The sequence below is a fragment of the Rhinatrema bivittatum genome, chromosome 9, assembly GCF_901001135.1.
Source record: "Rhinatrema bivittatum chromosome 9, aRhiBiv1.1, whole genome shotgun sequence".
Classification (NCBI taxonomy): Eukaryota; Metazoa; Chordata; class Amphibia; order Gymnophiona; family Rhinatrematidae; genus Rhinatrema; species Rhinatrema bivittatum.
Genome location: NC_042623.1, coordinates 225,544,781 through 225,561,714, shown reverse-complemented (window position 1 = coordinate 225,561,714; position 16,934 = coordinate 225,544,781). Strand labels below are relative to the sequence as shown.

The 16,934-nt window shown below is 45.3% G+C and overlaps 1 protein-coding gene across 3 annotated transcripts in view; it reads right to left on the bottom strand.

Moving 5' to 3' along the window:
• LOC115098785 (rho guanine nucleotide exchange factor 4-like) overlaps positions 1-16,934 on the bottom strand; it is a 180,170-nt gene that overhangs the window by 5,088 nt on the left and 158,148 nt on the right. For all 3 annotated transcript variants that reach the window (XM_029615723.1, XM_029615725.1, XM_029615724.1), the window contains one exon: positions 6,636-6,713. In XM_029615723.1, the coding sequence (XP_029471583.1) occupies positions 6,636-6,713 (78 nt within the window). The remainder of the gene's footprint in view (positions 1-6,635; positions 6,714-16,934) is intronic.

Below are 16,934 nucleotides of genomic sequence, written 5' to 3'. Positions count from 1 at the left end.
TGTCTTATCAATGTTTTACATTTAACTTGCCAATGCCTTTTCTTTTTCCTATTTCCTTCAGATGGATCCCTTTTCCAATTTTTGAAAAGTTCTTTTTGTTAAAATAGCCTCTTTAATCTTGCATTTTAACCATGCTAGCAATCATTTGGCCTTCTTTTCCCCTTTTTTAATGCATGAAATACATCCGATCTGGGCTTCCATGATGGTATTTTTAAACAATGTCTATGCTTGATGTATATTCTTAACCTTTATAGCCCTCCAGAAACACAACCTCCCACCCCCACTCCGGAGGGTCTACCTTGAGCACCTTGTCTGGCTGAGGAACACCTTTTCCACCTTCCCCTTCTTTACCAAATATGCTTGTGCATTAAGAACACAAATTCTGTTAAAAAGTCTCCCCTGCCTCTGACTCTCCATCTGAGGCGTCTCTGACCTCATCTGACCCTTCCCGGGCACTATCTGAGGCCTCCAGTGCAGGGGGCAGCACCGCAGGAGAGGCAGCCCCTTCCTCTGACCGCCCCTGCACTGCAGGTCCAGACTCCAAAATGGCTGCGGTTCCCGCATTGTGGGGCAGAGGAGTACTGCTGCACTCAGCTGTTTGCAGGAGCTTTCTTGCCAACTTCCTCCCCTCAGTCACAGTGTTTACAGTCCCTGAGCCGACCTCCCCACCGCTGAAGCGGGCGTGCACAGGCCCGAGGTGTCAGTTTCGTGCACTCGTTTCCAAACATTGTGCAGCATTTCCTGTGCTCAGTCCAGGATGGCAGTGGTAGCTGCCATCCTGGACCTCTCACTGCGTTACTCACCACCGGCAGCATAACGCACCACGGCCCCGGGGAAAAAATGTCACAGTCCTCCTGAACAGACCCTTTGTCCCGACCACTGGACACTAATACTCCCACTCTACACTGCACACCCTGCTGAGCCACCTGGGTGCTTTTCCTTTTTATTTTTTGAGTCTTAAAGGCATAGCTCTCCCCCCCAAAAAAAGCCAAGTAAATGTAAACTTCCCTGAAACTAGTCTCACCAGTGAGCTGATCTCCACAAGGAGAGAGAGAGCCAGGATGGGAAACAAGGGACACGGTCTTCTGGCTTTCAAATTCGCCCCACAACACTAAACAAAGTCTCTTGAAGGGCCACTGACTTCCCCTGCCTCCCCCCCCCCCCTCACTCACTAGGGGGATGGCCTTTCCACAGAGACTAGTACCCTGGGAGCAATTTGTCTTTTTCCTATCTTATCTCAACTGCAGAATCTGCACTCCTACCATCTGCTGGAGACAGAGAGTATTGAGCAAGTGGCACACTATGTTAAGTACCACTGGCACAGTACAGCGTTTATTCTCTGTCTCCATCTGCTGGTAGGGAGAAAAACCCATGTGTCTGGACTGATCTGGGGGACGATAAAGAGTAATACATTATAGCCTTTTGTTGTTTCATGTAAAGCCCCCAGCCCCCACTATATGTAAAACCATCCACTTTGCACCAGGTTTTAAGCTATGTAGAGATGTGAATCGGAACTGAAATCGGATCCGATTCTGGTTCCGATTCACATCTATAGAGATGTGAATCGGAACTGAAATCGGATCCGATTCTGGTTCCGATTCACATCTCTACTTATGTAGTGAAGTTGCTGATAGTGCATAGCTTTTTCTCTCCTTTACCATAAACAGTTGCCTAAGAAAATGCTATGGTCATTGCCAGCTGCCTAAGGGGCACGTAGAGAAGATAAGGCCATCGCGGAAAGATTAAACGATTTCTTTGCTGCAATGTTTACTAAAGAGGATGTTGGGGAGATACCCGTGCCAGAGAAGGTTTTCATGGGTAATGATTCAGATGGACTGAACCAAATCACGGAGAACCTAGAAGATGTGGTAGGCCTGATTGACAAACTGAAGAGTAGTAAATCACCTGGACCGGATGGGATACACCCCAGGGTTCTGAAGGAACTAAAAAATGAAATTTCAGATCTATTAGTAAAAATTTGTAACCTATCACTAAAATCATTCATTGTACCTGAAGACTGGAGGGTGGCTAATGTAACCCCAATATGTAAAAAGGGCTCCAGGGGAGATCCTGGAACCTACAGACCAGTTGGCCTGACTTCAGGCCAAGAAAAATAGTGGAAAGTGTTCTAAATATCAAAATCACAGAACATATAGAAAGACATGGTTTAATGGAACAAAGTCAGCATGGCTTTACCCAAGGCAAGTCTTGCCTCACAAATCTGCTTCACTTTTTTGAAGGTGTTAATAAACATGTAGATAAAGGTGAACCTGTAGATGTAGTGTATTTGGATTTTCAGAAGCCATTTGACAAAGTTCCTCATGAGAGGTTTCTAGGAAAAGTAAAAAGTCATGGGATAGGTGGCGATGTCCTTTCGTGGATTACAAACTGGCTAAAGGACAGGAAACAGAGTAGTATTAAATGGACAATTTTCTCAGTGGAAGGGAGTGGGCAGTGGAGTGCCTCAGGGATCTGTATTGGGACCTGTACTTTTCAATCAACCTAATAAATGAAGCTTGACCGAAGTGCCGCAAATGCGCAGTAGAGAGCAGCTCTACTGCGCATGTGCGAGAGCACGTCGGTCAGAGGGGAACCCAGCGGACGGCTGTCTTGGCAGCGGCGGCAACACAGAAGGTCTCCGGGGGGTCTCTCTCTCTCGCGCGCGGGGAGAAGCAGCTGCGGCGGCACAGATACAGAAATGGGAGGGTGCCGGGAGTCTCTCTCTCGTGTGCGCCTCTCCACCGGGCTCAGTGATGAGGCGCGCGTGAGAGACTCCCGGCGACCTCCCATTTCTGTATCTGTGCCGCCGCCGCTGCTTCTCCCCGCGCGCGAGAGAGAGACCCCCCTGGAGACCTCCAATGGAGGAGCAGCGGCGGTTAAGTGTCAGGCGGGCAAGAGAGAAGAATAGGGAGTGGAGGAGAGCTGAGGGAGAGGGAAGGGGTTGTGGAGGAGGTGGGAGGGGAAGGAAGAGGATGTAAGTGGGGAGGGTAAAGTTGTGGAGTACAGAAAAAGGGAGTGGAGGAGGGCTGGGAGAGGGAAGGGGTTGTGGAGGAAGTGGGAGGGGAAGGAAGAGGATGTAAGTGGGGAGGGTAAAGTTGTGGAATACAGAAAAAGGGAGTGGAGGAGGGCTGAGGGAGAGGGAAGGGGTTGTGGAGGAGGTGGGAGGGAAAGGAAGAGGATGTGAGTAAATGGGGAGGGTAAAGTGTAGTACAGAAAAGGAGTGGAGGAGGGCTGAGGGAGAGGGAAGGGGTTGAGGTGGGAGGGGAAGGAAAGGGAAGATGAGACGGGATGGAAGGAAGAGGATGTGAGTAAGTGGGAAGGGTAAAGTGGAGTAGAGAAAAAGGGAGTGGAGGAGGGCTGAGGGAGAGGGGAGAAGGGAAAGGAAAGGGAAGGTGAGTGGGGAAGGAAAAGGGAAGAGGATATGACTGAACAAGTGGGAAGGGTAAGAAGTTCTGGAGAAGAGAAAAAAGAGTGGAGGAGGGCTGGGAGAGGGAAGGAGTTGTGGAGGAGGTGGGAGGGGAAGGAAGAGGATGTGAGTAAGTGGGGAGGGTAAAGTTGTGGAGTACAGAAAAAGGGAGTGGAGGAGGGCTGAGGGAGAGGGAAGGGGTTGTGGAGGAGGTGGGAGGGGAAGGAAGAGGATGTAAGTGGGGAGGCTAAAGTTGTGGAGTACAGAAAAAGGGAGTGGAGGAGGGCTGAGGGAGAGGGGAAAGGGAAGGTGAGAGGGGAAGGAAAAGGGAAGAGGATATGACTGAACAAGTGGGAAGGGTAAAAAGTTCTGGAGAAGAGAAAAAAGAGTGGTGGAGGAGGGCTGGGAGAGGGAAGGGGTTGTGGAGGAGGTGGGAGGGGAAGGAAGGAAAAGGGAAGTTATGGAGAACAGAGCGGCTCTAACCGTGCCGGTCTGAATGATGGAATCTCACCCGTTTTAACGGGCTTAACGGCTAGTATATTTATAAATGATCTGGAAAGGAATACGACGAGTGAGGTAAACAAATTTGCAGATGATACAAAATTATTCAGAGTAGTTAAATCACAAGCAGATTGTGATAAATTGCAGGAAGACCTTGTCATACTGGAAAATTGGGCATCCAACTGGCAGATGAAATTTAATGTGGATAAGTGCAAGGTGATGCATATAGGGAAAAATAACCCATGCTATAGTTACACAATGTTAGGTTCCATATTAGGAGCTACCACCCAAGAAAGAGATCTAGGCGTCATAGTGGATAACACATTGAAATTGTCGGTTCAGTGTGCTGCGGCAGTCAAGAAAGCAAACAGAATGTTGGGAATTATTAGAAAGGGAATGGTGAATAAAATGGAAAATGTCATAATGCCTCTGTATTGCTCCATGGTGAGATCGCACCTTGAATACTGTATACAATTCTGGTCGCCGCATCTCAAAAAAGATATAGTTGCAATGGAGAAGGTACAAAGAAGGTACAAAGAATTGATAAAGGGGATGGAACAGCTCCCATATGAGGAAAGACTAAAGAGGTTAGAACTGTTCAGCTTGGAGAAGAGATGGTTGAGGGGGGGATATGATAGAGGTGTTTAAAATCATGAGAGGTCTAGAACGGGTAGATGTGAATCGGTTATTTACTCTTTCGGATAGTAGAAAGACTAGGGGGCACTCCATGAAGTTAGCATGTAGCACATTTAAAACTAATCGGAGAAAGTTATTTTTTACTCAACGCACAATTAAACTCTGGAATTTGTTGCCAGAGGATGTGGTTAGTGCAGTTAGTGTAGCTGGGTTTAAAAAAGGATTGGATAAGTTCTTGGGGGAGAAGTCCATTACCTGCTATTAATCAAGTTGACTTAGAAAATAGCCACTGCTATTACTAGCATCAGTAGCATGGGATAGACTTAGTTTTTGGGTACTTGCCAGGTACTTATAGCCTGGATTGGCCACTGTTTGAAACAGTACGGCATGTTCTTATGTAAGGCCCCCTCACCCCACCTCAAAAAAATTTTGAACTTCTCCTGTACTGTACTGTGTCTGGCCAGGTTCATTGGTCCTTTCCTCTTCCTCCTATAATACTAATACTTTGGTTTTTATTCCTAATATTGTATTTTTTTGTTTCCTTTCAAATATGTCCCCAAATTTCTGCCTTTGGTAATTTGATTTTTCCCATCAAAAGGAGTTTGCTGATTTTATGGTATCTTTTGACAATGCCTTTAGGTTTTCATACACAGTGGGTTTCTTCAGTTCTTCAGATGATTTTTCTGGAGTATTTCTTTCTGAGGCTATGGGAGATGGGAGACAGGATATTTCTCTATGTTGTAGATTTTATCCTACCAGATTATATTTTTAATCCATAACCTGTCCACTCCTGGTTCTTCAGAACCATTGTGGGATTAAAGCCAAATTTTCTGGATGCTATACATGAGGCAAAGGAATTCCCCATTTTAGCCAAGTTAACTCCTTCCTCATTGCAAAGAGCTGAAGAAAGATGGCTCTAGCGCTAAGCCTCCAGATAATACTTCTAAGGACTGCAGCCCCCATTACTTATTATACAGAACTGTTATCTTTGGAGCAATAACTAATTTTAAATAAAATAAACAGAAATAAATATTTATGTGAATGACCTCTATTTTGTAAAGCATCCCCCAAATTCCCTAGAAACATTCAAATCTCCAGTAGGTTTTAATAAACTGTAACAAGGTACAAATTTCTCTAAGGAAAAAAAAAAAAAAAGAAATTCAAAGCCAAAGGGCCATAAGATGGAGGGAGGGTTTGGGAAAATACTGATTTACTGAGGTATATGACTGGACTAACCTACCAGCTGTGGTAGTGGAAAGCAGTAATGTGACAGCATGCTTGGGTTAAATATAGAAGGGAGTAGTACAAGGTACATTACAATACATGGGTGGATGGGGCCTAGGTATTGGTTTTAGTATGGAAACTTGTTTGCTTACATCATGGTAGAGGATAAAAAAGGAAGAAGACAAAATTGATTCAGATAAACAGCATTAGTTTGTTGGCGTTAAGCCTGTACGTCTGACAGCTATAGTATCTTTAGCTATAGCAGTGAACATAGGACCAACCAAGGTGACTGAATGGGCCCACTGCTCCCTACCTGCTGTTGTCTAGGCTATGTTACTGTGGCACATGCCATGGAGAGCTACACTCTGTACCCTGGCCAACATGAACAAACAGTAGATTAGGGACGTTTTGGGAATAATAAAAGGGTTTCAGGCAGAACTGTAACCCAAAAGAGGAAATGTAGGTCTCTGAGCTTGGGAGACCAGTAATGAAAGTGAGTATGGACAAAATCAAATGCCCAAATGGTTGATCTGGAATGGATTTCTATATATTTCCTATGTACTTTACTATGGTCCCGCTTTGTATTGGGAGGTAGAAAACTAGGATTAGGCCCATCTCACAGCATGGGATCAGAGTGACAAGACTGAATTTGTTTTTAAATAGTCATTAGCGACAGCATCTGCACATAGAGATACACCAGGCTGCAGATGGGACAGTGCATGTGTAGTCAGATGACTAATAAAACTGTAAACGGTGCAGAGAGAGAATCGGTGGGTGGCTGTTTTCGGATATTCTTTAGGACAAGTGGTGTTTCTAAGAATACAAACAGTAAACTTGCAGTCACAGAGAAAACAACAGCTGCGGTCACCTTTTTGCTTTCCTGGATGCTGGGCTTTAGACAGGTTCTGCATGGCCTGTTTCTTCTGTGCCTCGCTGATGGCAAAACCTGCAATAAAAGCAAGTTTATGAGCACCTCTATCAGCAATCAATAATAATCTGTGCCTGCTAGAGTACATCTCCAATGAGAAACAAATATCAAAGTGCATGGACCAGCTCTGCATCTCAGGAACTTGTCTAGTGCACAGCACATGAGAAAAGAGATCCATATTCAAAAGCCATTTAGATGGATAACGTAATAGTTATCTATCTAAATGATTTACCCAGCTATATTCAGCCTTTATCCAGCTAAATTCTAGCCGGCTAAGTCTGGTCGGGCCAAAGAGGTGTCCTAAAGTTAGCCAGCTAACTTTAAGATAGCCGGATATATGCAATAGTGTGGTTTCACTATTGAATATACCTCCAAAGTTAGCTGGATAAGTTTATCCGGCTAATTTTACTAGCCGGACTGTGTCTGAATATGGACCTCCTACATCCTAAAAGATCTGAATGTGTGGGCATCGAGGGCTAACATTTCAATAGGATATCTATTTACAAAGTTACATGTGCACTTTTGAGCCTGCATACAAGATGATTTTCAAACATGAGGTACCCTCCCCTCCACCAAATAGAATGTGAAAAATAAGTTATGAGGCTAGATATACTGTATGTGTGCATATTTTGGAAATACAAAATGGGAGTAAAAAGTTAGGTATATTAGCTGCATGCCATCTGCATACATCTGCATGCTGTTTGAAAGTCTAAGATACATGTATATGTCTAATACATGTCCCCTGAATGCCCCCCAGAATACCTCTTTTTATATGGACAAGTTTGTGTGTGTTGTGAAGGACCAAGTGTAAATTCAGGCAGCTGAAAATCCAGTCATTCATATGTGGCTGACTTATGCTGGTTAGGTTTACTTTTACCTGTATAAAAGGTGACTTAGAAGCCTATGCACTAAATCTTGGCATGCATACTAAGGCCATTTAGCACATGTTGTGTAATAATGACTTAGCATTTACGCTAAACTTGGATCAGAATAAATTAGCATCTATGCAAGTGTAAATAAAGGGAAGTCATATGCAAATGAGACTTTAGCATGTTCCTAGGAATCAGTGTGGTATGCCCTCCTCTATCACTATTTAGAATGCACTCGCTGCCTTGGACCAGATGCTTAACTTTTAGCATGCACACTACTGAAAAAGGACATCTGCTGGGGGGAGGCAGAGCCACCACGGGCTAAGATGGCTGCTTGAACAGAGAGCTCCTGGATACCCAAAGCCAGAATCTGCATCCATCGCAGGCCATCCCTCCCTTACAGCAGATTTCAGGAGCCCCACTGTGTCTCCTAACATCTTACAATTGTTTCCAGGCGAAAAGGAGCTGATCTCAGCCAATATTCCTATCCCAAAGGAGGATCGGATTGTGAAGGCCTGCCTGCCACGGAGGGCCTGGAGCAGGCTGGTTCTAGGGATAGAGAGGAGGAAATACTATCAGGAGAGCCTCCAGAGCAGTCCTCGTCTGTCCAACAAGAGACGAATTTCGCCAATGTTTTATGGACTTGAGAAAGGACATGAAGGCTAATAAACAAGAATTGCTGGAAAGAATGGCAGAGATTAGAGATGAAATGGCAGAGATGGGCCACAGGGTGGATAAGTGTGACATTCGTCTGGAAGCCCATGCTGATCAAATTGAAAAGCTAACCACTCGCTGTGATCAGAGGGACAAAAATGAGAATGATATGTTTCTCAAACTAGAACACTTGGAAAACCAGAATCGCAGATGTAACCTGTGATTCCGGGGAGTCCCTGACACAGAAAACTATGCTGACAGCCATGAGGTCATCCAATCACTGTGCAAGTTTTTTCTGGTGCAGCATGAGATAGTACCCCGGAAGCACAGGAGGTGCCGATTGAACTTGACAGAGCACGTTGAACATTGGGCCCCAGGGTCAGAAACCAGCCGCGAGATATCATTGCATGCTTTCTCAGATATTCTATAAAGGAAAAAGTGCAGGCCGCAGCTTGGAAACAGCAATCCTGGGACTGGGAGGGGCACTCAGTTGCGGTGTATGCTGATATTTCTCCAGGGACCCTAAAGCGACGAGAAGCTTACCAACCTATTACCACCCTACTTCGGAGGGAAAATCATCGCTATCAGTGGCTATATCCGGCAGGCATCGCGATCTCCATACGGGGCATCACATCCAAAACTTTTACCCCGGATGAAGCGTCGGCCATTTTGAACAACGCAGGCATACAGATACAAGTTGCAACTCTGGCAGCGTGTCCAGGCAGAACAGAGCCCCCGAGGTGGCAGTGCATGGAGAAAGGGGGACGAAGATTGCGCTGGAACACAGAGCCGCCCACCATCACCTCTACAGAGGGACTTGGGTGATCACTGGACGGCTGGGATCAGGCGTAGATCCCTGATAAGTACATGCGATCTCAGAGACTGTTTGTTCTCCTGTTATTCTTTGTTGTTGAGGGCCTGCTGGCTGTTGTTCTCGATAATGGCTTTAAGGTTATAACTTTTCAATGCAGATGGTGTGTTGATTGGGGGGGGGGCTGGGTCTGTGATATGGAAAGTTTTATATGAGGGTATGGGGGCATCTGTTTGACCACCATCTAGCGGTTTCTGACCCCCGTTGCAGAAGCAGGAAGGCCATGAAATCATGGCATTCACGTGAGGGGAAAGGGGGGAGGTGGGGAGGGGTGGGGGGAGTAGAATAGCTAGGAGGAGATTTTCTTATAACTTTGGGAGGAGGAATAGGCAAGGCATAAGCAAAGCCCTACCAACGAGCTGGTGCACTATATAGGCCAGGAACGCTAGCAGCTGGGTTGCCAGTTCGCTGGTACAACCTCTTAGCCATAATATGCAACATGAGGTGTCCTCCCCAAGACTTTGGACATTAAAATAGTATTATGGCACTTCATTGTTTTTCCTTAAATGTAAAGGGCCTCAACTCACCCTGGAAATGACACTTAATAAAGCAGGAGGTACAACAAGCCGGGGCCCCCATTATTTGCTTACAAGAGACTCATTTGAAAAGAAGGTATGAGCACCTCCTGGCTTGGCCCGGCTATACCTATCGTTTTTTCTCAGCCGTTAGCAAACACAGTAAATATGCGGGAGTGTGTATCATTTTTAAACAGGACTTTGATTATGTAATACAAAAACATGTGGAAGTCGAACAGGGCAGATTCATACTGGTCAAGTTTCAATATAAAGGGGAATTAATCACTATACTGAATGTTTATACACCTAATACCGATCAGAAGGACTTCTATGAGCGAATTGACAAACTCCTTGACCGGGAGGGGGAAGGGACGGTAATATTTGTCAGGGATTTCAATTTAATTCTTAACCCTCAACTTGATAATTCTGAAGGGAGTGGGGCGAGCAGTCGTCCTCATAGGAAACGGTTGCAAGCCCTGATTCGTAAATGGCATTTCTTAGACATCTGGAGGCAGAGGCATCCGCATGCTAGAGATTACACTTACTTCTCTGCACCTCACCAATCCTATTCCTGTATTGATTATTTCTTGATTGATCACATGGAGGCTGGGAGGATGAGGAAGGTGGCAATCAATTCCATCACATGGTCCGACCACGCCCCTGTAGTTTTGGAGTTAGACCAAGCAGGAGGGGAGGGAGGTTACCGTCCTTGGAAGCTAAATGATTCCCTACTGGCTTACGGTGATTATTGCAAGGAGTTGCAAGAGCATCTATATACCTATTTACAAATCAACCATGGGGAACCTGCGCTCCTTTGGGATTGTCTAAAGGCTGTGGTTCGAGGCCATCTTATCTTACGTGGCACGTATGTTAAAAAACAAAAACAGATGGCTAAGCACAAGCTGTTAATGGAAATCGACACTCTCTCTGCCACACATAAACAGATACTATCCAAGCACATTTATACCAAATTACAAAGAGCTAGGGATGAGTTCCATGTACTAGAGGACTCCGATTTGGCTTCCAAGGTGGCTCTGATCACTCAGGAAAAATATGAATGGGGGAACTGATCGGGGAGGCTCCTCGCTCGATACCTGAAACACAAACAGGCCCAAAATCAAATTACAGCAGTCAAAAGCACAGACGATATTCTAATTACATCCCCACCGGATATTAGAGCTAGGTTCCAACAGTTCTATGGCGCTCTATATGAGGCAAAACACACTATTACTGTAGGTCAAATTGACGCGTATTTAGGGGGCTTGCAATTGCCAGTTCTCACTGAGGACGAATGTGCCTTTCTAGATAGGGATATTACCCCTGAGGAACTCCAGCAGGTCATAAGGAACTTGAAAGCTAACAAGGTGCCCGGGCTAGACGGTTTCACCCCGCAATTCTATAAAAAGGTGACGCCAGCGGTGGTTCAGCCTCTGACAGATCTTTTTAATTCCCTGGGCTCGGGACAATCTCTTAGACCGGGAATGAATGTAGCTGGCATCACTATCCTGGGTAAGCCAGGGAGAGATCTTACCAAATGCGGTTCTTACTGCCCAATTTCCTTCATCAATGTGGATCTCAAACTATTGGCTAAGATCATGGCAACTCGGCTGAACACCATTGTTGCTCGGCTTATTCACACAGACTAGGCGGGATTTATCCCAGGGAGGATGGCAGCGGATAACATTCGAAAAATAGTGGACTTAATAGAGAGGGTCCAGGGATAGGAGACCCCAACTGTACTGTTGTCGATAGATGCAGAAAAAGCCTTTGACATGGTACATTGGGATTTCTTATTCAGCACTTTGAAAGTTATGCAATTTGGCCCACGATTTTTAAACTGGCTCTCCCAATTGTATCACGAAACGAAGGCCAGGGTGAAGGTCAATGGTATTTATACGGAAACATTCCAGATCAATTGCGGTACTCGGCAGGGCTGCCCCCTCTCACCCTTACTGTTCGCACTCTTCCTAGAGCCCTTGGCCATCTGGGTCAGGAAGAATCTCCTCATTAAAGGAGTCCCTATCGGTGAGTCTGACTATAAAATGTCGATGTTTGCCGATGATGTCCTGTTCACTTTAACACATCCATCCCAATCCCTAACAGAAGTCCTTAATGAACTACATGCTTTTGGTGGGGTGTCGGGTTTCTCATTAAATGAGGATAAATCTGAAATCCTTAACATTAACGTTCCTGCAAGCGAACTCCCTAGTTTAACAGCTTAATTTCCTTTCCAATGGGCACCAAAGAAGATTAAGTATCTAGGTGTCTATATTAGCAATAATTTATCTGAATTGTTTCAGATCAATTATCCCCCCCCTTATACAGAGAATATTTGGGGACTTAGAGAGGTGGTCAGCACTGTACTTTTCCTGGTTCGGCATGATAGTGTCGGTCAAGATGAACGTCTTTCCGAGACTAGGCTATCTCTTTCAAGCCCTGCCAATAGTTGTCCCGTCTATTGCTCTCAAGTGATGGCAACAGAGAATCTTCTCCTATATATGGAGAAGGCGGCCACCTCGGATATCTCAATTAGTATTATACAGGCACAAACTAAGGGGTGGACTGGGAGTTCCCAATTTTAGTTGGTACTACGCTGCAGCTCAAATGAGGGCTATTTTTGACTGGAATAGGATCGGAGAGCAGAAACAGTGGGTAACCTTAGAACAGTGTTTAATTGAAAGAATGCCATTCCTTTCATTATTGTGGCAACCCCGACAGTCATGGCTCCCGATATGGAACATTCCGTTGGTGACCCAAACTACTTTGCGGGTGAGGGAATTATGGAAAGAGAGGCTGGTGGGAAACAGGAGATATTTTTATAGTTTCTATATATATGCTAATAATAGGTTTCCCCCTGGCAGACAGAACAAAGCTGTCATCCAGTGGGAACGTTTAGGCTTGAAAAATCTGTTCCAATTCTGGACAGGAGACACAATGTCTTCCTTCCCTATATTACAGGAGTTACACGACCTATCGGGTGGGGATGTTTTCCCATACCTCCAGCTTAGACACTTTTTCCCACTCAGAACAGGTGAGCCAAGAGTTAAGGCAAGGAAAGACACAAATGGAAAATTGGTGCGATCAGGCTGATAAACACCGTAGGGCAATATCACAGGTATATAATTTTATAAATAGGGACCCCTCGCAGAAACCGGCATATATGAAAGCATGGGAGGATGATCTTGGGAAGGAACTCTCAGAAGCCACCTGGGATTTAGTCTTTCTGAATACCAAGAAGAGTTCCCCCTATACGTCTCTAGCTGAAAATAGCTATAAAATTCTCTTACGATGGTATTATTCTCCAGCCCGGATTCATAAATTCCATTTCTCACAGGATCCCAGTTGCTGGAAGGGTTGTGGTCAAATTGGTACCTTCTATCACAAGTGGTGGTCCTGCCCACATGTCACAGAGTATTGGTTGAGCATATCCCACATCATTCAGGCCGTCACTAGGGAACGGGTGGAGTTGCTGCCAGAGACTACCCTTTTGAATCTACCTACTGAACTCCCACGAGCCTTGGAAGGGACAGCACGCTTAGTCATAATGACGGAAAGGTGCGCACTCGCTGGAGATCTAATGCCCTTCCTACGAATACAGAGGTCCAAGCGAGGATATCAAGGCTTAGTCATCTACATGAACAGGCTTCAGCAGGAAGGTTTGGGCGATCACACCACAAACACACATGGTATCTCATACGCAACTGGCTTCAAATGGTCGCCAGCGGGGACACGGATACCTTGCCTTAGCTCTATTACTACTTACCAGCAGGTGGCTGAGCTTTATTTACCTTTTCGATGCTCTATAGGGTTTACAACACTTCTCTACTCGTAGTTGAACCATCACAGCTCTACTCAAGAGGGGAGGGGGGGAGGAGGTGAAGGGTGGGAGTAAAAGGGGTAATGAACCATATCATTGTTGAGAAAGAATGTAACTTTATTTATTTTGTACAAGTTATTGACACCATGTTTTACAATGTTTTTCAATTTCTGTATTAGGTGCTTAAGTTCTCAATAAAAATATTAATTAAAAAAAAAAAAAGAAAAAGAACATCTGCTGCCATGAATTATTGTGGCAATAATTTTTCACTATGTAGAAGGCACAAGGCTTTGTCTAAGAATTCTACAAGGTCATACAAGATGGTATGATTTTGATGATCATTGCGCTTATGGATGGTCATACTCTGATGAAAGACCACTGCAGACATTCTGAATTTCAACCCAGCATAGCTATACTGGCATTGAGGGCCTCTTTGAAATCAACAATTCAAAGAACAATTTGAGTGCTGTTATGCGGGTTGGCCGCCCTGCCTGGCATCCGATCCCGCTTACCTTTTGCTGCAGCGCAGCTTTCAGGGCTCCGGACTCCCTGGTTGCAGCCAGAGCCCACCACCATTGCCCCACAGCCGGCCTGCCTCTCCTACAGCCGGCGGTGCGACAGGATGCCCCGAGCTGACTCTGAGCGGCCTACAGGCTGTCCAATGCTGCCAGTGTCAAATGGCTCCCTAGGCATGAGTGCGTGCCGTTTCTTTTAATTTAAAGGGCCAGTGGCGGGTAAACCTTGGTGACATCATATTGCAGGGACTATATAAGGATAGTCCCTGCACTCTGTCAGTGCCTTGACAAGACTCCTAGCTTCATGATTGGGATATGGCAATACCAGGCTATAACTTGTTAAGGAAGGACAGAGTGGATAGGAAAGGGGGAGGTGTGGCTCTTTATGTCAGAAACAATATCCAAGCATCTGAGCTGTAAGGAAGATAGGGCAATGAAGAAGTACTATGGGCTGACCTAAAAAAAGAAGATGGGGCATCCATTTATATTGGAGTGGTTTACAGGCCTCCAAACCAAAAGGAAGAGCATGACAGAGATCTGGTTGAAGACATCCAAAAGATGGGAAAGAGAGGAGAAGTGGTGATCGTTGGGGACTTTAATCTGCCAGATGTAGACTGGAGAATCCCTTCTGCAGAATCTAACAATAGTAGAGAAATAGTGGATACCCTGCAAGGGGCTTTGTTCAAACAAAAGGTAATGGAACCCACGAGAGAGGGAGCTATACTCGATTTAGTGCTCACAAATGGAGATAATGTCTCTGATGTCCAGGTGGGCGCCCACCTCAGCACCAGTGATCATCAAACGGTATGGTTTCATATCACACACAGGATACATAGAAGAAGCACGAAGACCCAAGTTTTACAGTTCAAAAACACGGACTTTGATGAAATGGGGAAATACCTGGAGGAAGAACTAAAAGGTTGGGAGAACGAGAAAGATGTGGATCAACAGTGGACCAATCTAAAAGGAGCAATCATCAAGGCAACTAATCTATATGTCAGAAAAGTAAAGAAAAGCAAAAGGAAAATGAAACTTATTTAGTTCTCATAGGAGGAGGCTGACAAAATAAAAGCTAAAAGAACAGCATTCAAGAAATATAAAGGATTCCAAAGGGAGGAGCACAAAGAAGAATATATGGTACAACTGAGAGAGATGAAGAAAGTAATCAAGACGGCAAAAAGTCAAGCGGAAGAAAGGATTGCCAAAGAAATAAAGAGAGGTGACAAAAACATTTTCCAGATACATCAGAGAAAGGAGAAAAGTTCAAAGTGGTATAGTGAAATTGAAAGGTGAAAAGGATCAATGTGTAGAGAGAGACGAAGAAATGGCAGAAATATTAAACAAATACTTCAGTTCGGTGTTCACTAAAGAGGACACAGGAGAAGGACCGTCACTAGTTAGCAAGAAACTGGAGGGGATTGGAGTAGATGTAACTCCGTTTACAGTGGAGAATGTGTGGGAAGAGCTGGGGAAACTGAAAGTGGACAAAGCCATGGGGCCCGATGAGATTCATCCCAGGATACTGAGGGAGCTCAGAGATGTGCTGGCGGGAACGCTGTGTGATCTGTTCAATAGATCCCTAGAAACAGGAGTGGTGCCAAGTGATTGGAGAAGAGCAGTGGTGGTCCCGCTTCACAAGAGTGGGAGCAGAGAGGAGGCTGGTAACTATAGGCCGGTTAGCCTCACCTCAGTGGTGGGAAAAGTAATGGAGATGCTACTGAAAGAGAGAATAGTGAACTATCTACAGTCGGGAGAATTGCTGGACCAGAGGCAGCATGGATTCACCAGGGGAAGTTTGTTCATGTCAGACAAATCTGATTGACTTTTTCGACTGGGTGACTAGGGAGTTGGATCAAAGAAGAGCACTCGACGTCATCTACTTGGATTTCAGCAAGGCTTTTGATACGGTCCCGCACAGTAGGCTGGTGAAAAAAATGAGAAGCTTAGGAGTGAGTGCTGAGGTGGTGGCCTGGATTGCAAACTGGTTGACAGACAGAAGACAATGTGTGATGATAAATGGAACTTACTCTGAAGAGAGAGTGGTGTTAAGCGGAGTGCCGCAAGGATCGGTGTTGGGACCAGTCCTGTTCAATATCTATGTGAGCGACATAGCAGACGGGATAAAAGGTAAGGTTTGTCTGTTTGCGGATGACACTAAGATCTGCAACAGAGTGGACACACCGGAAGGAGTGGAGAGAATGAGACGGGATTTAAAGAAGCTGGAAGAGTGGTTGAAGATATGGCAGCTGAGATTCAATGCCAAGAAGTGCAGAGTCATGCATATGGGGTGTGGAAATCCGGAAAAACTGTATTTGATGGGGGGTGAAGGGCTGATGTGCACGGAGCAGGAGAGAGACCTTGGGGTGATAGTGTCTAACAATCTGAAGTCGGCGAAACAATGTGACAAGGCAATAGCTAAAGCCAGAAGAATGCTGGGCTGCATAGAGAGAGGAATATTGAGTAAGAAAAGGGAAGTGATGATCCCCTTGTACAGGTCCTTGGTGAGGCCTCACCTGGAGTACTGCGTTCAGTTCTGGAGACCGTATCTCCAAAGAGACATAGACAGGATGGAGGCGGTCCAGAGAAGGGCGACCAAAAAGGTGGAGCGTCTTAATCGAATGACTTATGAGGAGAGACTGAAGAATCTAAATATGTACACCCTGGAGGAAAGGAGGAGCAGAAGTGCTATGATACAGACTTTTAGATACTTGAAAGATTTTAATGATCCAAAGATAACGACAAATCTTTTCCGTTGGAAAAAAATCAGCAGAACCTAGGGCTCATGATTTAAAACTCCAGGGAGGAAGACTCAGACCCAATGTCAGGAAGTATTTCTTCACGGAGAGGGTGGTGGATGCCTGGAATGACCTTCCGGAGGAAGTGGTGAAGACCAAACATGTAAAGGACTTCAAAGGGGCGTGGGATAAACTCTGTGGATCCATAAAGTCTTGAGGATGTGAATGAAGAGTGGGTGGCTCACAGGAACGATGGCTACTAC